Source organism: Aythya marila (genome assembly GCF_965140915.1).
Source record: "Aythya marila genome assembly, chromosome: 1".
NCBI lineage: Eukaryota > Metazoa > Chordata > Aves > Anseriformes > Anatidae > Aythya > Aythya marila.
Genome location: NC_139042.1, coordinates 168463445 through 168486104, shown reverse-complemented (window position 1 = coordinate 168486104; position 22660 = coordinate 168463445). Strand labels below are relative to the sequence as shown.

Below are 22660 nucleotides of genomic sequence, written 5' to 3'. Positions count from 1 at the left end.
CTTCCACATGCTTAATCATTTGCTTTAAGCAAGTCCTTAGTTCTATTAAATCTGAATTACATTTGAACCAACGCTGTTATACACTGTTCCAGCATTGAAAAGGGACTAGGAAGCACGTGATTCAAGGGTTATAAAATCCTCATCCCAGACCAGTTGTTCTTTTGTGCCTGGTCTTCATTTTAATTCAAGATAAATTACTGTAGTTAATATTTCCTCCATAAAAAAATAATTACAAAAAAAATAATATCAAAACTCACCAAATCTCAAACCAACAGTTTCTTGGATATGTTACATTCACTCTTTTGTGTCTTATGCAAAATGCATTGTGGCTTTTAGGTATTGAGTTATCTCAGCTACTTCTTGTCTTAATCTCTGTGCTTTTCTGAGGAATGTTTGGCACAAGTCCCATATGTTAAGGCATTTGTGAAACAGTAGGACTAAAATTGGAAGACATGATGAGGGAATCATATGACAGCATGTGAGTGAGTCTTTCTGCTATATCTGTCCTCCAGTTCTCCTTCCTCTCATTTTCTTTACATCTTTGAGATTCCCAGTTTTTGAATAACTGTGAGATAACATTGGCTTCTCCCCTATAGCTTACCATGTTTTTCCTACCAATGTACTTCCTTCCTTTTGTACTAGTGCCAATACACTAGTAAATTCAAGCAGGTCAGGGAGAAAGATTCTTCTCTTTAAGTTCTGAAACTTTACTTTGATATCTATGGTGGCTTGTTATTATGTTTTAAATTCTATTTTAATTCTTCTTCTGTATATCTTATGTCAATGGGCTGCAGTTGTGCTGACAGATGGAATCTGTAGTTTCAGAAGAGCCTTAGTGATACCATGATCAGAATATTTTTGTGATAAATTGTCTCCATGTGTTAATATAATATGATATAATGGCTGCATGGGAATGTATGTGGCCTCCCAGAGATTATGCCTGTTTGAACACTTGACTTTGTGACTTTCATGGAAAGACTTGGGGTCACACTGTAAAAGGACAATGATCTGCTTACTGTCATTTTGTTGAAGATGTAGCAAATTATTCTCTCTCTTCCCTAATAGATTTTGCAATACTTTTGTTGTGCAAGTCATTCTTATGTTTTATGAAAAGAAAGGCCTCTATACTCTTTCATAGTCTTCATTACTGATAGTCAAACATTACTGATGCAGCAAAATCTTTAATTGAATTCTTTCTCTTTTAAGTGGAATGATCACAAACTGTTTTTTTCTGTAAATAATAATGAAGCAAGATGGTATGGAAAAATTACGTTTCTGAAAGAAAAACATCTTCATAAAGGAAACTTTAAAATGAAGTTATATTATTTTAATGTAAATTATTCATAGGTTATCAAGTTTAGATGAGGTTTGTGAACCTAATTTTGTTATGCTTCTTTAATATAACTTTAATATAACTTTAATGTTTAAATCTATGATGCAGGGAATGAAAAAGGGGAACTCAGGGAAACCACTGTGATTTCTGTATAATTGGAAAAGTTTATGTATTCAGTGGGCTACTACTGTTGAGAGCAGACATTTTTCTCCAAGACTTTGTAACTCAGTGGTATGACATTGGATGTAGACAAGATTGTATTTTGACAAGTAATGCTCCCTTAGGAGAATAACATGCCACACCTATTTTAGTGTCTTCCTTGTTGCTAATAAAAGGACTGATCAGGAGGGTTCTCAGCTTTTGTTATTTGGTAGTTGTTGGCGGTCTTACTGAATTTCTGTGTGCTTTACCTTCACTTTACTCACATTTAGGTTTTTTATGGCTTCTTTTGCTAGTCAGTCTTATTTGCCAGCTTTTTCTTCAACATCTTTGATGCAGATGTGGTCATTGCATTTTCTTTGTCACTACCTTTTCTACACAGGCAATTTGCTCTCAAATACAACGCCACCATGTAAAGCCGTTCCTTCAGTAATACTGTCATTCCAAGGTGTTACTGATTCCCAGAGTTCCAAAAACTGCTCTGCAGCTGTTGTGGCTACATAAAGCTCTTAAGAAAGGCAGAATGCAGGAATGTCTAAAGTGTTGGCATCTCTTATTAATAATCAACCAGTTGCTGAACTATTTCAGCAAATAAGTTATTTCAATACCTCATAAACCTTCATCTCTCTCTTTCAACTCTTTGTGCTTGAGCAGTGGAAAAGATGTTATTTTTCACAGGTTTTAGGTTTCCTCTTGTTCTATGCATTGAAGATACAGAAAACCTTATTGGAATGAGTCTGAGGAAATGCAAATGTGTCCTAACAAGGTGTTTTCAAGTGCAATTAAATCATGTATTCAAACTTAAGCCTCTATTCTCTTTATGCATTCACTTGCTCCCTCTTCATCTCCTGCTTGTATTTGTAGTCCCTTTGGCAAAATTTCCTCACCTTCCAAGTCCTTACTGATCAGATGTCCCAGCCAAATTTTATCATTTCATTGTCTGGTTTCTCATTTTGCCCATCTGTTTCTCATCTGTTTCACCCAGGTTTCTCAAGCCTTCTGCACATTTTCCTGCTGCGTTTCTTTGTGCTCTGGCATGGTATTTCATTTCCATCACCACTGAATCTTTGTTTCTTCAAAAGTGATTCAGTCTTTTGTAGCTCATGCTAGTGCTTTTCTGGTGTTCCAAGCTACCTTCTCAAGCTCTTTGTTTATCACTTTGAAATTTGTGAAACACAAAATACTAAAGTAGGAATAGCTTCTTTGTCTGAGGTTCTTATAATTGCTGAGTACAGAAAAAAATAATTTTGTTTGGACCTTACAGAAGGTCCTTGTTCACTGCCCAAAGTAGCATTCTGACTAAAACATGCACAGTAACAGAAAGATGTTTTATAGCAAAAATACTATAAAAGTGAACAAAATGCTGTAAAGTTTTCAGAGTGAAAATCAGATTTCAAACATAAAGTACTCTTTCTTGAAATTTGAATTCTGATTGTAAGTTGTAATGGATTTTTGGAGGCCTGACTGACCTTTGTTCTTTCATGCTGACTTAAATTAGAAGTAATATTAATTATTATACTATATTAACAGCTTACTGTTGTAGTTGAACTTTTAAAGAATATCAGACTACTAAACTTGGAAAGGTAATTTGCTAAAACCCATAAAATAGAGACTGTAGAAGTGCACTATCAGTTTTGGGTAAGTAGGTATATCTTCTTGTGGTGCTGGAAAAAAATGAAGTTTTATTTATTTTTAGTTTAGTTCAATGACTTGTTCAACTTGGAGCCAAAAAAAATGGAAAGCTGACTCTCCTGTTTCAATTTATATTGAAGAACTAAATATGAGAGGGTGAGACTTACTAGTTCAGAAATCAAGAAGGACATACTAACTGCAGAAATGCGTTTAATTTGTACCCTGTAAATAGCAGCAATGGATGATACATCAACCGAATGGCTGTATTGTAACTCCAAATGTAGGTAATTCTGCATTGCAGATTATTAGATGTCAAAGCTAAATATTGCTTTATTTGTTATAGTGGTCTTATATCTGGGTCTTTATAGTTGTGCCTGGCTTGACCTCCCTCCAAGTCTGTTTCCTTGTCAAGAGCTGAGCAATATTGTGTTCGTGCATCTGGAATTGGTTCCCCAAAAGGGAATGTTGAACTGGAGGATTGTGCTAGAAGAGAGAGGTCAAGAGAAGAGGACCATGGCTACAAATTGTTGCACCAACTTGTGCTGAAGTCTTTAGCTTGGGGTGGAGTTCCTGTGGGTCAGGGCTCAGCCCTTGGAAAATGAAGAAAGAGTCTACAGATGAGTGAAAAAGAGAGACCCCGGCTCCACTTGAATCTTTGTTCAAGACTGCTTTTTTCTTCCCTAACAGATTTAATACTTCTTTGGTCCTTTTTTAACAATCAGTACGGTGGAAGTTTGAGGTGTCATTAATGTTTCTGATTGCACTTTAGCTAATAAATTGGTGCATTTTAAGTGAACACAGGATTATTTTGTTTCTCATGCCTAGATCATGCTTAACATTGTTTTATTAAACTCTTGGTAAGAATGCTGCTTTCCTGCATTTTAAATTTAATTCTCATTTCCATTTAAAGCCATTTGAAGTGTTAATCTGTAAAACTTGATACCCTGTCTAAGCCATTACAAGATAAATGAATAACCTTTTCAAATGGCATCTGCCAGAATTTTGCATATTCATCTAATAGAAATATTTGACATCAATGGTCTTTCAAAGTATCTTTCCTTATAGGCAGTAAGAAAAGTTCCATTTTTACATGGGTTCTTGCTTATATAAAAGCAAGGGAAGACACCATATTTTATGTTGTCTTACTTGTCAGATCCTGTAGTTTTCTTACTGTGCTCTCTGATTTCAAGGGCAATGAGGTTGCAGTGGAGATCAGTCGCTATAAACCCACTGCTGTCCCAAAGTGCTTCATAACTGTTTGTATATGGGGGCTCTTAGTATTCAGTAATGAGCTGAATACATTTTATTCTATTTAGATCTTTGTATAATCTAGATAGAGATTGATATGGAATGTAAGCTCCAGTGGAAGTTGCATTATACACTGAAAAATGCAAATGAATTCCCAAAGGGAAGGGGAAATGTTTTTATCCCCTCATTGAAGTTGTTGAAGTAAGAAGCTGCTTACCAGCCAGTTTAGAATGGAAGATAATTTCTAGTCTATCAAACAGATATTTGCATATCTGAGGAACAAGTATGTTTAAGGAGAATGGACAGACTGTGTCTTGGAAATGTGGGAAATAGAAGGAGTTAGAACGAGAGATTAAGTCTGTTTAGATCCCAGGAACTTTTCAAAGTTGAGATTGGCTGAAGGCCTGTTGTGGTTTAACCAAGGAAGATGCAGGAATGTAAAGATCTCAGAGTGACAGGAGGAGAGCACCTGAGAGAAGTGTGAAGAGATGAACTTCTTATGGAAGTAAGCTGTAGCTCTTGCAGCTGAATTCTCAGACCAGGGCTCCTGATTAATTTTTCAGTGTTAGGGAAAACATGAAACATAAGGTATGCACAAGGATCATAACCACAATTGTCTGCTTGTTGGTGCCAACAGAGTATAGATTACTGTAAATATAGTAAGTATAGATTTTGTCTTTTATTTTGTGGTAACTTTCATAAGCATTTATTACAGTGTTGTCTGTTTTGAAAATTATCGATAAACATTGTTACCTGCTTTTAATCTTAATTTGACTTAAATTTGATTTAAGGGAATTTACAAGGCATATTTTATGCAGAAGTGTAACAATGCCATATCCCAGGGAATTTGAGTATCATAAAAGTACCCAGGAAATACTTTTAGGAGTTGGTGATGCCATCATCATCCCCTTTGTCAACAGCACATACTCACTCCATCGATGAAGTGATTTAATCCATCACCTTTCCAATATTTCTTCCCCTGCACTGATCACTAGTCTCACTTGTCTGGACTGTCACTGTGTGTGCAGCTCTGATGTTCTCTCTGAGCTCTGTATGATTTTCTGTCTCTGGTTTCTCTTCTGGTGGGATATTGGATTATCAATCTTATTCACTATGTCAGAGATCTGTCTAATCTCTATATACTTTATTCTGGGCTGGATGGCTCCTGTTGATCGCAGGCTCTGCTTTTCCTTATTTCTGAGTCTCCCAGTAGTCTGTCTTTGAAATCCTCGTCCCAGAGTCTGTCACAACCTCTTCCGTTCTCAGCTGTTATTAGCTCCTTGCCACACTTCATTAGTATAGTTCAGTTTGTATCAGTCAGCAGCTTCTCTACAGTGTGTTTTCTTTTGTAACTTCAGATTAAAAACTTCTAGAGTTTCATTTTTATATGGATTGCAGTATCCTTCCATTTATTTGTAATACATTTTTGTGTTTCGGTTCTATTCTTTGAGTTAATTGAAACTGTTAAACATATCAAGTGTATCTGAAACCACAACTGTCAGAAATAAGGCTACTTTCTTACTATTATCTTTCTCTTCACTAGTACCTGTACCTATCGCTTCCAGGTGCAGAATGAAGTGCTATTTAAATCTCTTACTATTGTTTTCAGCACTTAGATTTTCAGCCCTGATGGAGGTTTCAGCTACCCTACTTTTCCACCCTGCTAATTTCTTTGCCTTCCTCCATCAGGGAAGTGACATTTCTTCGAGGTTTGGGTCCTAACACTGCAAGAGCCGAGGGAAATCTACATTAACTATGTAGACAAGGTTGTTCTTTTTCTGACAGAATGTCATACTCCTGTTTTTTACTGTGATTTTGCATGTACCATGGGTAACAGTGCACACAGCACATTGGTGGCAGCCTGCATCCATGCTGCTTTGAAACAGAATGAATGAGTAAATTTACTTAGTTAACTATCTCCAGGTTATCTAAGTGCACCAAGAAATTCAGCTTTGACTTTCACATTTGGGTCCTACCAGTTCATTGGGTTGTTCCTTTGAGCCATTTATAACAGTGAATGTGGATTCTGCCACAAGACTTAGGGTAAGTGGATGCATGTTCATACATGCTGGTTTTTATAAGAAATGTCTTCTAGCAATTTCTTTAACTCTTATACTAACAAATCAGCAAGAGGACGGAAAATATTTCTGTTAAGATAGTGAGAATTTATCCTGATGAAATATTATCTAAAGAATTTGTGTAAGAATGTAAGGCAAGTTTTATTTTTGAGCTTAGGATAAGCAGCAACACCAAAATACCAAAATCAGTATCTCAGGAGCTATCTTTGATAAGTAGTCAGTTTTTGTTCCAGGACAGTCCATTCTTATTTCTTCATCTTCCTCTGGAGGAGAGGAGAAGAGAAATGACACACATTATCCACAAAAACATTGCCTTCAGATGTAGTGAGTATGGCCAGCTATATTGCAATTTTCTCTCCAAGTGGAATATTGTCATACATATTTTTGAGAAAATGGTAATGCAAGACACCTGCATGTCTTCCCCAAATCCTATTTCTACCTTTTCTATTAAAATGTGCCTATTGCCTGTGAATATCATCTCACTTTAAAGCAAACATGAGAAATAAACTGGATTTACAGCGTGCTACTAGTGAAAACATTCATGTCTTTATTACTGTGATGCAAATCAGTTTTATGTCATTTAAGGCAGATGAAAAGATTTATTTTACCTAATTGTTATAATTCTTAAGCAGTATGGATTTCTGGAGTTTTCTCTGTGTTTGCACCTTGGTTTTGCAGTGACAGGAATATAGCAATGGCACTTGATCATTTTCTTTGCAGCAGTATTCATTCTGGAAGTGTTCAGTAATCAGCAGTGTGTTGTTTTCAGCTATAGAGTCCTCATGCTCTATTAACTGTGGTGTTAGGAAAATGGCTGTTGGCAATTTTCCATCATGTCAATGCTTTTTGTATTCACGTTAGAAATGGTATATATGAACGCAACAGAAATATTTCTCTCTCTCTTTTTTTTTTTTTTTCCTCTCTCCAAATATTTTGGTGTTGAGAATAGGAATGTATTCTGTTCATATCTGGTGTACTAGCATTGTGACTTAGAGAAACAGAAAACAGTTTATTTCAGCCCATCTCTCAGTTTGTTCTGTGTAACTCTTCTCCAGTGTATGTCTGAGAAAAGTTTAGAATACCCATATCTAACAGAGGGCCAGAGAATTAAAAAAGGTTATATAAGAAGACACCATTGTGTTTTTCCTTACTGGAAACTTCGTGAAAGATTTTTTTGTCCTTGTTTGTTTTTGTGCAGCAATTCATAATGATCTGTCCAGGTATTATTTAAAAGAAAGGCACTATTCATATAGAGATCGATACAACCAAGATGATACATAATTCAGTCTCAATGGGCCATTGCATTCATTTTTCATTTCAACATTGAACCATTTGATACACCTTGAAATAACAAAGCAATGATCTATAAATTGGGGTTATGAAAATTGAAAGCAATTTAATAATATGCATGTCAAATAAAATCAACGGGTTTCTATTTTATTTTCTTAAACTGTAAACTAGCCATTACCCAGTGTCAAGGCTCCATTGCTTGAAAAAATAACAGTTTTTCTTTTTATACTGCTGCCTATTCTTTCCTTCTCTCCCACATATTTTTTCCCTCTTGGAACCTTCAGTATTCACATTGCATTAAACATCTGCTATTCATATCAACCACTCTGGAAAATCCATCCATTGTTTATGTCAGTTAATGTTAAGTAATACTTTGTACAGCAATAAGAAGCAATAAAAAAAACAGCAATAAACTGCTGTGTGTCAGTGATTTCTCCTCAGGGTCTGCAACAAACCATTTGATTTGACTGAAATAATGGCAAACAGGTTTAGACCTTTGAATTAACTCTGTAAGCAGAAGCCCATGTGGGCTGGTGTCAGATCTGTAGAAGGACATCAGTGGTGTAGCCCCAGAGATAAAAACTGATGGGTGCCAGAAAAAGCATTTAGGTAAACAGAAATGTTAGTTGAAGTGTTCCCGTGTGAGTGTCATCAGGTGGTTTGTGACTTCTGGGTGTTTGAATACTTCATATATAGTAAGAGAAGGTATAAGAATACTACTGAGTGGTAGTTTAAATAAAAATAATAGTTAAAAAGACAGCTAATTTAGGGTACCTAGTTCCTAAGTGCCCATATAGAGACCGTGAAAGTGGTTCAGTTTGCAGGAAACATGTACTTACTATGAAATCAGCCTCCTAACAGTGTCTCAAACTACACATTCAAATCCATTAGTTGTGTTTTGTTCTGCAGTTGAAGTCAGCTGGAGACCTTCCCGTTGGTTTCAGGGAGATTTCATCTAGCCCTGGGATGGCTTTTTTTTTTAATTTTTTATTATTTTTTTTTTTATTTTTTTCCCCCTCAAAGTCCTTTTAAAGAAAGGGTGAAAGTATATATATAAGGAAAACTTGATTTTTCCAGCATGACCGTCTCAGTCATATACCAAGAAAACAGTGCAGAAAAGAAAGCTTTTCAGTAGCTAATTTCAATATTTCTTACAAGGGCTATTATCATGAGTTCTTTCTGAGTAACCAATGTGAATATTTCCTTTTAATATCTACTGTTTGGTGTAATGGTTTTTAAGCCAGGCTGCCACTTGTGCCATAAATGTCACAAAAACATTTTTGTCTACATAAATCAGTGAGTAGTATTCTGTTTCATAAAAGCATATTCTACTTACCATTAATAAAAGAAATGGCTTAGATTAAAGAATCTAAATGGCAGAAATGTAGTAAATAGTTCTTACTTTTGTACAACAGCATTCATTTAGGATGTTGCACAAGACCTTTAGGGAGATCTAATAGATCTGTTGATTGCATTACACAGTATTAAGAAAGGGCCAAACCATACTTCAGGTTTTCATTTGTCAAGATTAAAATAAACTGATACTAGACATACTTTTTCTTAATTTGTTGGTCACTGCCAAAAAATTGAAATACCTAGTATCAAGAAATCTACATCTGAAATCTTGAAGAAAGCCTCTCTGAAGAAAGGCATGAAAGTAATGTTTGAGATGCATGTAAGTAAATTCAAATTATTTTTAGTGTCATTTTTTGGTAATAAATATAGGGATTAGAAGGGAAAAACATGGAGTTCAGAGTGAACAGTTTATCTTCGTGTGCATCCTGATTTTATTAAGGAAAATATATGTGTAAAGATGCTTGTCAGAAAATTGTTGTTTCTTGCTGTATATTCTCATTTAAAATTGCAGTGTTTCAGAGCTCTTAGATTTATTTGGGATACTGATCATATATGATAACAGAGAATATTTCCTAACTTTTTTCAAACATGTAGTTATTTTATTTTTATTTATTTATTTATGTATTTTCCCAGCAGGTGCTTTTTTACCTTCTGCCTTGAGTATGAGAAATTTAATGCTGTTTTATGTCCTGCAGAATCTATCCCTTAGTTATATTTCAACCAGCTGCTAAAACAAAATTACAGTACATCTACAGTAATTGTGTTCATGCATGTGGATGCCTGTCTGTCTGTGTTTATACAAGCCCTCATATTTGTATGTATAGTAAGGATGTGTGTCTGTCATGCCAGTATCCCCATCAGACTTCAAACTGTTAAAATGAGTAAGACGGTAAAGAAAGTGGGGGAAGGAACCCCAAATTCAATGTACTCTAAATGAAAGAATTTGATCTTTTGCATTTAATCCCATTCAGTTCTAATCCTGCTCTCATTTAAAGCAAGAATGGTGTTCCCAGTTGCATAGTTTGGGAATTTTTTGAGGGTTTCTGGAAAATACTATAACCAAGTGGGAAAAGAGAAAAAACATGTATTTTTTTTTTTTTTCCCCAAATTACACAGATTCTAAATTAATAGATAAACAGACTCAAAGTGAATGTGAATTCTCTTTGTTACCAAGTTAGGTGTTGAATTGCTAATTTCTGTTTTGCACTATGATGATACTCGCTAATAATGTCAGGCAATTATATTTTGATGTAAGCTCACATAGTTATGATTCCTTAATTAAATGTTTGGAAGTAAAAGAAGCTGTTGAGCTATGTACAGTTTTTTTAAACCTGAAATGTTGAAAAATGAGATTCACAGAGGAACAGATTTCAGAAACATCCAGATATATTTGAATAATTGTATCAGTATTGTGTATTAGTTTGAAGTTCCAACACCTTTTTGTCATGATGGCTTTTCTGGTGATTTTATTTTAGCTGTATAGTTTTTACTCCGTAGTCATGAATTTAGTCGCTGTGAAGGCCAAGAGGTGGAAACCCTCTATTATTCCAGTGGTATATAGGAACTCTCTGCACTGCTGTATCAGGAAATCTCAAGTAACAGTTTTATGATATATGAGGATATTATTCTCTGCAAGCAATAACAAGCACTTCTATTTCCCCAGCAATATCTACATAATCAAACATTCACAAGTGCTTTACAAAGAATTTAATTAAATAGTGTGCAGAGTAATTGGATGCAGCATGCACACAAGCTGTTATACATTCAGTAGTTCACATTTTTGCAGTTAATGCAGAATGCTTTTGAGCAGTACAATGTTGTGAATGATATTTCTATCAAAACATGCATTATCACTCCCTCCTTTTGCACCTTGGTCCTTAAAAATTACTCTAAAACCTTAATGGCTGTAACCTGCAGGAGCATCAGATACCTTCCTCAGCTCTCTAATAAACAGAGAGAAATAAAAATTCCTTTGCTGAGGCTTGAACATCAAACATCATTCCTCTGAAATCAAACATTTTGATTCCCCAGATAACACTATAGATTCTTGTGTCTTTCACCACAAAGCCAGGTATATTTGTTTTTTTTTTCTTTTAAAGTAGTAGAAATCTGGGGAGCCATCAAGATCAACCACCGAAGAATTTTGTTTCTAAATTAACACTAAGACTGGAGATTCTGAATTTAGACATGAACAATGAGAACAAAAGGATTTCTCATTTTGTAATAACAAGAATGTTCAGAGTCTAATCTGTCAGTTGCTGGAGATTAAGAAAGTCTCCTCTTTGGCATGATAGTGCATTAGCTGATGCATGAGAGGAATTTCAAGGCTTGCAAATCAACGGGTCTGTGCTGGAAGAAAGTGATTTAGAATATTTCTCTGCTGTTGTCTACCTGGAAGGCAGCTAGCCATCCATCAGATTGGAAGGTTTTATAGATATGTCAGTGCTATAAAGCATCCATCTAAACCAGCAGACCAATACCAATGAAACAAATACTGAAAGACATTCTGTAATTAGCCTATAAAAGTGTTTAGGTGGAGGCAAACTCCATTCTTGAGTAGTACAAGACCTCACCCCAGTTTCCTGGTGTTAAAGTTATTCCAGTTTATTACTGGCTGACAGTAACAAAATGTGTCTGTTACAACTGTTAAGAAAGACCAAAAAAACTAAAAATGAAAGCAAAAGAAAAAAAGGAAATGAAAGGATCAGTGAAAATACGAAATAGTTTTTCTTTCATGGTAGTTTTATTTCAGTGTCACTTTGCTGATTTGAGGGAATTGCTGAAAAATTAGTTGGTGCAGATTAGAAGAGAATCAGTCTCTGCACTTTATTTATTTATTTATTTATTTTATTTATTTATAGAGGTAAGAATGAGAGAGATCACTGTTTAATGAAGAATTTGCCATTAACTTCAGTGATTTAATCCAGTATCTTTTGTGTCCTCTTCTTTTTATCCTTATCCCTTCCCTGTTTTTTTTTTTTTTTCATGTTAGTTACAGCAAACTGCAGTTATTCTGAAAAATTAGTATGTTTCAAGCTTGAACTGAAGAAGAAAAGGAAAGCATGTAATTTTGAATTTGCTGGCATGTCTAATCTTGAGCACCATGCTTTGGATTTTTGCTTTGCTTTCATTAATTAGGCTCTTGTTCTAATGTCTGCCTTTCTATAACATATTTATTCTTTACCATTTGTAGTATGTATCTGTTTGCAGTTGGGATATTTTCAGTTTGCTTGTATTTAGAAGTAGCTGCTAGAATCTCTCTGTGCCTCCACTTTTGGCCTGTGATTTTTTTTTTTAGATTTTTTTTTTTTTTTTTTGCTTCTTGCAACAGGCCCTTTTTGGGAGTGCTGGAATATATCCATGTTCTGCATCTATTCCTGATATTTCAGTGACAACTTCCTGTGAATCCTGAAGGAGAGCTCCTGCTGTCAGTTTGTTCTCCAAACCAATTCTACCACATGTATCAGCAAGCCCAATCAAAGCTGTAATAGATTTATTGCTGTAATAGAAAATTCTAAACAAATTATTGCTGTAATAGAATTGCTGCTTATAAGCAGGTCAGAATATTTCTTCCTCAGGTGGATAAGTCAACCCAGTGACCATTCATCCCACACAGTGAAGCATTACCTAGATCTACTTGTGTTAATTATGAATGAACTAGCTTTGAAGCAGTGTAGCCAAATGAAAAGAGTGTGACAGCCAGGCTAATTAATTAAGAGGCCAGGCTAATTAGTTCAACTGAAAGGAGCACCATGCTGATGTGACATTATAGCTTCCAGAATTCTGGCTGAGTTGTACATGGGTTGCACTGGGCTTCTTACAGAGGTACAAGCTGTTTCTAGGCTCTTTCAGGTATTTTGCTGTGGAACAGCACTGCATATTTGTTTATTCCTTATATATGTATTTACTCTAAGAACAGATTTATCTCCAGGCTGATGATCGATTTGAGTTCCTTCTTAGCCTTTTCCAGTAAGATTTTTCTAGCATGTGGCTAGGCATTGGAATATTATATTGTTGAACCTCTTGCCAGTGAGAGAAATTCCCCACCGCTCTTTTATTTTTTACTTTTTAATAAGCTGAAAGACCTCCCATCTTCTTCCTAACTTCTAAAAAGTAATATTTTACCACTTTTTGAATACTAGGCTGAAGCAATACTTCCAAGTTTGCATGTATCACCATGGTTCCAGCCTTTAGAGCTGAGAGGTGTTTGTCAGCAGTCCCATCCTCAGAAGATGTGTGCTAGCAATATTGCATACTGAAAGATTCCTTGTTTTGGAAGAACTGGTGGTTCCAAACAGTTTGCCATCTTTCAGACTGTTATGAAACAGCATTTCTTCAGTGCTCCCCTTGATGTTATCCTTACATACAGTTTGACTTGTATGATGTTCATAAAGGAGTCACTCTAATGAAAAGATAAACGATACTTTCGGTAAAAGTCTGTGTTACTGCATTGATTATGGTAGAGTAAACGTAAGAAGTAGTATCAAACTCAAAAGTAAATCGACAACCAGGTATTTTAAAACAAGCCAGATTCTGTATGGAGACCTTCTATTAGAAATACTAAATACTGCGTTACTGCAGTAATGTAGTAATCCTTACATATGTTTGAACAGATAGTGATATAAGAACAAAAATAATTTTATTAATGTTTCATAAATAATACTGTTAGAGAGCTGAAATTAACAGTTCTATTTTTACATATAAGTTATTTAAAATATTTTCTAATTATAGTTTATGGCCTTACCTACAATAGCTCTTCAGCACGGTAGCTCCCACAAGCAGTTAACATATATTTTCTCTATTTCCAGATCTGTTAGCTGTGCCTAAACATCCATATGCTGCTATGGAGAACTGGGGACTGAGTGTTTTTGTGGAACAAAGGATACTGCTAGATCCAAGCATTTCTTCTATATCGTACCTGCTGGATGTCACCATGGTCATTGTACATGAGCTATGTCATCAGGTATTATAGGTGTTCAGATATTTGGTATTAATGTCAGAAACCATGCTTTACTTTTCCAAGCTGAAAATTCATTTGCACAGGCAGGTGCAACTTTTGTTGTGATTGTAGTCCAAATAATACTGGGACTTGTAAGATACCTCACTAAAATGCAGAAACTAGGAGGAGTCAGAACGGCGATAAAAAAGAAAATTAGTAGTAATGAACAACTTGCCTATCTTCTGTACCACTATATTCTTTGCTTCAGAGTGTGTTGTGTAGACTATACACATTGATAACTGTAGAAAATGATTTATTGCAGAACTATAGCAGATTCACACTGAGTTTCATGTTCATGTCAAAAAATGTTTCGGCTGAAATCAATTTGTTAGTCTTACTCGTCTTACCCTTCTTCCATCACATATACACATACTTTCTTTTCCTTTATTTTTATTTTTTTTAACATTTGGTATTAACCCTGTCTTCACTCATGGATAATTGAGTCTTTGTATGTACAGAAATCTTTGTATCAATAAGAAAACTTTGTAATAAACTCATATTATTATAATTTACAATTCTTCCATCTTCTTATCTCCAACTAAACACATTATGAGTGTCTAGTAATATTGAGTTGAAGGCAAATTTTATTGAAGAAATGTGCTAGAGGGCCAGGAAACCCTTTCTTGCACTCATAACAGGCATAATCATAGCCTTCAGGTTAAAACGAATGAAATCCTACTGTGTAATCAGCATGGCTTACATCTGTGACTTTACATAGTATTCTTTAAAAGGCAATGCAAATTCTTAACACTTTCTGCAAATGAAAAGTACCACATACAAGGGAGCCTTTGTAATAGAGTTCTGGTAGATGAACCTGGAAATAATAATGTTTGGTTCATATTCATGTTTCACGTTAAATCTGTGGATTGATTCAAAGATCGAAGCCGAAATTCCTTTAAGTGGTATATTCTTTATTGCAGCGCTGGATGCACGGGGGATCTCTCCACCTATCGTGCATACCCAAAGCGGAAAGCAGTCTTGAATTTATACAATCAATCTATCAATATTCTACAAGCACCTATACATATTCATTACCTATCCCCGCCTTCCCTCGCTTCTCATGCTAATTAGCCTTTTGGCACCTTGCGCCTGCGTAGAGCCTTCCAAGAATTGTGGGCAGGGGTCTTTGGGACGTGGGCAGGGGTCTTTGGGAGGAAGACCCCGAGTCTTCCTCACAGTGTACTTTTCACCTTTGGTCAGGAATCTGCTGAATTGGCAGGTTTCTTAATTGCAAGAGCTGGTTGTTGCTAATTCTTCCGTTTGTTGTATCTTTATAATGAATTCCAATGTCCAGTTTCGAGATTTATAGTCCTTACGTTTGTTTCTCTGTCCGTCTGCCGCTTCCTTATCATGAGTTCCAGTGTCTTGTTTCGAGATATACAGTCCATGTCTGGGGATTGTCCTTGCCTCCCCAATACCTCCCCAATACCTCCTTAATCAGGATGAATATTAAGTCCTCAACTAAAACACGACATTTTTATTGATAGTTATTGCTGGTTTGTTCTCAGTGTGAACATCTTATTTTGTTATATGCTCTTTATTGTGCAGTACAATAGAGCAGTGCACCATTCAGCCAGAAAAATCACAGTGCCTTGGGAATCAGGTGTGGAAAACACATATTAGGTCATCAAGTCCCAGCTCCTGGTAGAATTACCTTATTCCATGTAGTGTGTTTTAGTAGTGCTGGGTTCAGCGTTCCTGATTACAGGGTTTCTGACACTTCTCTCAGAACCTTTTCAATGGCTGATTAAATATGGTGGTCAATAACTTTTCCCTTGCATTATTCAGCTTAAGTTTTAGTTTTTCTGAAGTCAATCCATTACTTCCAATTATTCTTTGCAGTGCTTTAGTAATTTCTTCTCTTTCCAAAGCTATTTATACTTTATATGTGGACAGTTACCACATCAGTAACTTGCCAAATTTATCTGATTCTCATTGAAACAGATTCTTGCTGAGCCTTTTTCACATCATTTTGGGAATATCAGAGGATATTGAAGTGGGTGAAAACCATATTTGAGTTTATTTTAGGGTAGCTGTGTGCTCTTAAGTGACCTTAGAAGTGCAAATGAGAAATTTTACTTGGTGTCCCTGTTCATAGTAATTCCAGTGCTGTTCATGTAATTAGTATCTTCCTTCATTCATGTTGCTGCTGTTTCTGTTTCAGTACCATACTGGAGAAACAGATATGATAGGAAATACTCAAGTGGAAGAAATATTATTTCTGCTCTTTAGATGCAGAATTGAATCACAGAGAATATGGATTGTTCATCTGCAAATAAAGTTTAAGGGGAGAATCCCTCCCAAATAACATGCTGTAAAACACCAACGCTGCCAACTCAGTATTGTCTTTATTTAGGCAGTTTTCTGCTTTTATCTTACCATACTCGTAAGCCTCTCAAGGAATCTTTACGTCTGGCTGACATAGAGCAGAAGCTATAAATGATATTAACTTAGCTGAAAGTGTACTGAACTGAGGCGAGGTTGGGTTCAGGATGTCTTACCTCTGCTGCTTCTCTACTGCATTTTTATCCTTGTTTGCTGCGCATAGCACAGTCTGCTAATTTTGGGTGGCACAGGAATATGCCTTCCCTTCATTCATTTTTACATGTTAAATGACAGAGATTAAGCAAAATCACCACTGGCATAATGAAAAGTACATTCTACATCTCAAGCTTTACTTTTTATTTATTTTTAAATTTAAGAGCAACAGGAACTCCACTGAAATACATTTTTTCCCTTTTAAAAAAACTGTATCATTGCCTGTTTCATCACAGAGTGCCCCCTGATTTTAAACCCATAACTTGGAAACGTACAGCAGTACGTCTGAGTGTAGTACCTAACTGTCCTATATGAGACCCTTGTTGCTTAGGGTAACACAGCAAATGTTTTACCAGTGGTGTACCCAAGATTAGAAGAATTGGATGAATGTTAAGAATTGGGATTGTTAGCTTTAGATATGACTGTAAAATTGGTATTCTCAAACCTGTTGGGCATCAGTGCTTGAATGCTTTTAGTGGTGGACTGCAGTGTTCAAATAGAGAAGACAGCATTACAGAAGAACAAAGAAATTCTGTGGTTGTCAAAATACAGGTACAAAGCATATAAGAAAGAATTTTATGCCTGATTTCTTCACGGGTGACTTTGTAATGCTTGACTAGATTGTTATTTTAGGAACATGTTTTAGGAAGGATCTATTAAAGTTGCACAGATAGTTTTGGTTTTGTCATTTTTAGGTTATTAGTGCTTGATATTACAGCTTGAGTGTTCTTTTAGACAATTTCATATATTTAATTAAAAATTAATAATTGGCAAAAGGAGTGTTTCAGCATAAAAGCTTTCCCTCCAAGCCCCAGAACACGAATTAGATATTAGTCAATACACGTGTATTTATAGCATCTTAAGTTAATAGCTCCAAATAATTACCATAATTTATTAAAATAGTTCTGTTATAGCAGCAATCCATTTTATTTGCATATCACAGATCAGCTCCACCTACAGCCTTTGAAGAAAGAGTCATTTGAATGATGTTTTTGTTAGTTCTCCCACTTGAGCACAAAACCTACGTTAAACACACATGAATGCATAGGGAAAGGTAAAAATTCCTAAACCATATTTAAAAAAAAAAATTTGTAAAGAAAGAACATAGGAAGGAATACCTTTTCTTTGTGTCTGTAATGAGGATAAAAGCCTTCTATGTGTCAGGATGAACACAATATCTGAGGGAAACGAGCAATTTATTTAATCAATACATTTAAATTCATTTTTCTTTCCAAAATGGAAAAAAAAATCTTCACTCAGGGCAAATAGCATCCCTCTTCAAATACACAAATAAATAAATAAGCAATTACTTAAATGAAAGACTTAATTTAGTGTTTTCCTTTCAGACGTGTAACACCTAGGAAGATAATAGAGCATTTCTGCTTGAAAATTGGGCTTCATTAATTGCAGTCTCTGGTTCTGCTCCAACTCTGAAATATAATAGTATTCAAGACTATTTAGAAAAATTCCCTACATTTTCACATTGGTATCATATGCTGTTTTAATACCTGTAAAAATATTTTTTCTTTTAGATAGATGATTAAATGAAAACTTTTAATTGTGTCATTACTAAATAAATATAGTCAATTCATAGAGGAATATAAGAAATCCTCTGTTGTGGCATCATAAATTGTGAATAAAACAAAATTAATATTTTCCATTTCTAGATAAGAAGCAGGAACAGCAATGTTTCTGCTTAAATCAGATGTATTTTAATCTAACATAATTCAATGTTTTATTTAAAAAAAAATAAAAAAATTTGAGTTACAAGAATGTGTATCATGAACTTTGTAACTTCTATTTTTTTTAAATCTCTCTCTGTACACTTGTAGCATACCCTGTCTGTTACTGGTTTCATATTTGTTCAGCAGTCCTCTTGTAATTCAAGAAATAAACACTGTGATATTGTGTAGCCTGTTTATCATTAGAAATTATTTAGCCAAGATATTTTAGTATAAATAGCACTTTCATATTACTCTGGTAGTATGTTACTCCAACTTTTCAATTTGTGGGAAGTGCATTAAATATATATGAATGCATTTCCATTAGTTCTTTATCTTTTCAAGTAAATGGTCTTAAAATGAGGCTCTGTCTCTTTTGGTCCTGTAGAGGGTTAATTTGATAGCCTTCATCTAGATTATGTTCAAGTGTCTGTTAAGTTTAGTTTCACTTGCCATGTGAGTACGACTTTTGTCAACCCCATCTTCTCTCCCTAAATTCTTCAATTGCTTGTCACAGGCATTCATTTTCACGTTTCACTTCATTTTTCCTTCAAATCCTATTTACTGAACATTGTGCAGCAATCTGATAATCTCAGTTTCTGTAGTCTGTTCTCTGGAGCTCCTGTTTTCACAAAGGATCTTAGTTGTGGCATTGATCCTCCCTGGGCTCTATTCTCCCTCAACAAAGATGTGCACAGAAGCAAGACCTTTCATTGAGATCCCAGACAAAGCCTTCAAATACGCCAATCATCATAAAAGGAACCTGGTTACTTGGTCAACTCCATGGTTCTTCATTCTCCACTCTCATTAGTGTCAACAGCAGTGCCTGTGCTCTGACATGTCTTTCTCCCCCGGAATACTTATTTGCTGATCCCTTTCTGTTTATTTTTCAGAGTTTACAAAATTATCTCTTGATTGTGAATTAATCTCTTTTTATTCACATTAAAAAAGTAGAGATTTTTTTTTCTGAAACAAGGTTTGGTTTCTGGGAAAACAACAACAAAAAAAGATTCTACAGAGATTATGAAATAAGTTTTCATAATAATGTGAGTGTTTCTACTCTTACCACTCATGTTAAGATCGTTCAGGTTGCCCAGGGCCATTCCAGTAATTTGGACAAGGTAGTCCATGAGCAGTGGAACTGATGAAGCCTGATTACCTGTGAACTTTTGGCCTCATTCCAGTGATGATCCCATCTCTGTCTAAAATCCCTATAAGGGATTTTACCTCACGTCCTCTGTCATGAAGGGTTTATGGCTACACCCCAGCTGTTTGCCCTGTTAACTGCTACTGAGCAGAGTATCTAATGGCTAGCCTTGACCTCGTTTTAGGTCCTTCTCTTTTCAGCTGCTGATCTTCATGTAGTTTTGTAGGAGTTATCTTGGAGATCTCTGTCCTTTTCTCTAAATTGAGTTGAAGTCAGTCAGGAAGTTCAAGAGTTACGAGGGGGAATGTGAGTGGCAGTCAGCTTGGGTATGATTCTTTTGGTTACTATTTTAGGTACCCTGCATCTCTGGTTGGTGTTAAGAAAGGCTACACATCCGGGGTGTAGGGCAGTAAACCCTGTGTGAAATTTCCTAGGTCTGTTGTAGTTACCTCACATACCCTGGAGCAGTCTTTATGTGGCATCAAGTGCCTGCTTTGAGGCAGCTGTGAGAGATGGCAGGATTGCATAAAACAGCTTTCCTTAGGAAACTGGCCATTGAACATCAATAATGTAAATCCTAGCAGGCAGGCCGGCCTTGCAGAGGAAGAAATGTCTGGGATAGGGAGGTTGTGTTCCCAGTTTTTAAAGATTTGCAGTATACATGGTGAAGTTTCCAGGTGATGAATCGGCTTACTTGAGCTAGAAGCATTTTTCTCTCCATTGTCTGTGTTGCTTAAACTGAGATGAGAATACTTTAGAAAACTAAATTAATGCTGTGAATACTCTCTGCAATGCTTCTTTTCCCCTGCTAGCTCTTTTCTAATATTTTACTTAAGTAACTTAGGTGCATCCTGTAAAAAAGGCTTAGTTCATTATTATATGAAAAAAGATTTGGTGAGTTTCAATGGTTGGTATGAATTGAAACTCGTGAAGAATCTGCTCTGTATAAATAAAATGTATGCAAACATTTTCTAATTTTTTTTTTTTTTTTTTAACTGAACTTTCTTTGCAGTGGTTTGGTGACCTTGTGACTCCAGTCTGGTGGGAGGATGTGTGGTTGAAAGAGGGTTTTGCTCACTATTTTGAATTTGTTGGGACAGACTACCTCTACCCGGGATGGAACATGGTATGTTTGTTTTATTTCATTAATTTTGAAACTCCACTGAAAGGTTTCTCTCCTGTTATTCTCCTGCTTCTGTTATAGACGGGGACTGCTGAAAAATACCAAATGATGCATGAAAGTATCAGATGTCCAATAAAGCAAAATCACAAGGTGTGAAATAATTTGACAGCATTCCAAAAGTGTAATCTGCAATTTATTACAAAAGAAATAAGGTCATGTCTATCATAACCCAGTGTTAAAATAACTACTCTCTCTCTGCTGAAAAACATTTTGGATTAAAGCAGTTATGATTTAACATGGACCATTTTTGAAAATGGACAGAATATTGAATTTAGTCCATGAACATAACAAAAATGAGAAAGAGATGTTTGGCTAAAACATACTATGAAATTGAACATATATATATATATTTACAGTATTCTGTTCTCCTCTCCCTAAGTTTACTCTTATTGTTGTATACAGGTTATTTTGCTTACTATGCTTCTGTGAAGGTTGAATCCTTTGTAGTTTTTTCTTCTTCTAGGTGTCAATTTAGGTTTATAATTGCATTATGAAATAGAAAAATAAATCTTTATTTGAACTGACATTTGTCTTGTATAGGTAAACATATTGGCTTCACCTGGCTTTGGCTGTATTAAAACTCATTCTCTTCATCTTTACGAAAAACACATCCTGAATTAAAATGTAATCATTCTAATTATAAATGCAGTGAAATCTGGCAGGCCTGTATGATTTTAGCATAGTGAAATGTCATAGATGACAACGTTTATAGACTGAAATTTATCTTTAAATCATCCATCATTTGTTCTTCACATAATCAGTTTAACAAATGCAGAATAACACTGTTTTAGAAGTCATTTGGAATGTAGAATATTTGCTTGAGATTTCTGTGGAATGAATATAACATTCACTGTTATGCAAATGACACACCCATCATGTGAAATCCTTACGTCTTAGCAGAATACAGGCAAAACAAATAGGTTGAACTCAGAAATTAGACACACGTGCTGCATAAATTAGAATTAGCTATGGTAATATTGCTATGCCTGGAGAAATACCCATCTGTCAATTTTTTCCCTAAATCAAAAGGAAGGTAGACATAAACTTTGGCCTTTGCAATCAAAATAACCATACTGACATATTTAAATAATAAGAAAAATAGTGACAAGATGGAACAATTGATGACTTAAGCATTTAAATATGATGTATTTTTTTTTGCAGACTACAGTAGAAGTCAATGTTTTAACCTTATTACAGAGATTGTAAGAAGAGGAAGCAAAACCTACTGTTACTGGAATTTGGCTTGCTGGATATTTTTGTTATTGGTATAAAGTGCATTTGATGTTTAGATCATACTGACATTTATAAAGTTTATAAGAAGAAAAGCTGTTGCAAACAAACTTAATTATTTTTTTTAAAAAAAGGACACAGTACAAGCTTCATGAATCAGTTACAAAAACAAGAACTACAAAACTTTTTTCTATAACGATGGTTTAACAGAACAATATTCCAGCATTTTGTGTGTGTTTTGTTGGCAGTTATTCATACCTGTGAAATAAAAATAAAAGATGCTGTGATGTATGATGACAGAGCTTTTTGCATCAGGAAAAATGAGAGTAATACGCCAAAATCCTCTTTCTTTCTAAAGAATGAGGAAAGTTAGACAGTTAAATTCTTTATCTTGTAGTTTTGAAATTTTATCCCTGAAATTTTCCTCAAGAAGTCCATGGATTAAAATGTCAAATACACCTTCTTTTCAGTTTCTTGTAGAATATTTATCACATTTTCTTTTGGACAAGTGTAGACACTAAAGACTGAAAGTCAATTCCTGAAAAAAGAACTTTTGTTTAGAAATGCAACTTGGGCAATATAGATATATCTTAATCAAATTGATCTCTCTTCAACTTCCTACCTAACTTGCTCAGTGCTTATAGGCCACAGGCACATGAGCTTTTACCATTTAAACTCCATAAGCTCATAAAATTTTGCTACTGCTTTTCTAAAGATGCTTCTCTTTTAGTCAAACCGAGCTCTCT

The 22660-nt window shown here is 35.2% G+C and overlaps 1 protein-coding gene across 1 annotated transcript in view; it reads left to right on the top strand.

Annotated features, from left to right (window-relative positions):
- TRHDE (thyrotropin releasing hormone degrading enzyme) overlaps nucleotides 1–22660 on the top strand; it is a gene marked incomplete at its 3' end in the record, with an annotated part of 202467 nt that overhangs the window by 69561 nt on the left and 110246 nt on the right. The window contains exons 4-5 of the mRNA XM_082784741.1: nucleotides 13905–14059; nucleotides 20514–20627. Coding sequence (XP_082640867.1) covers nucleotides 13905–14059; nucleotides 20514–20627 — 269 coding nt within the window. The remainder of the gene's footprint in view (nucleotides 1–13904; nucleotides 14060–20513; nucleotides 20628–22660) is intronic.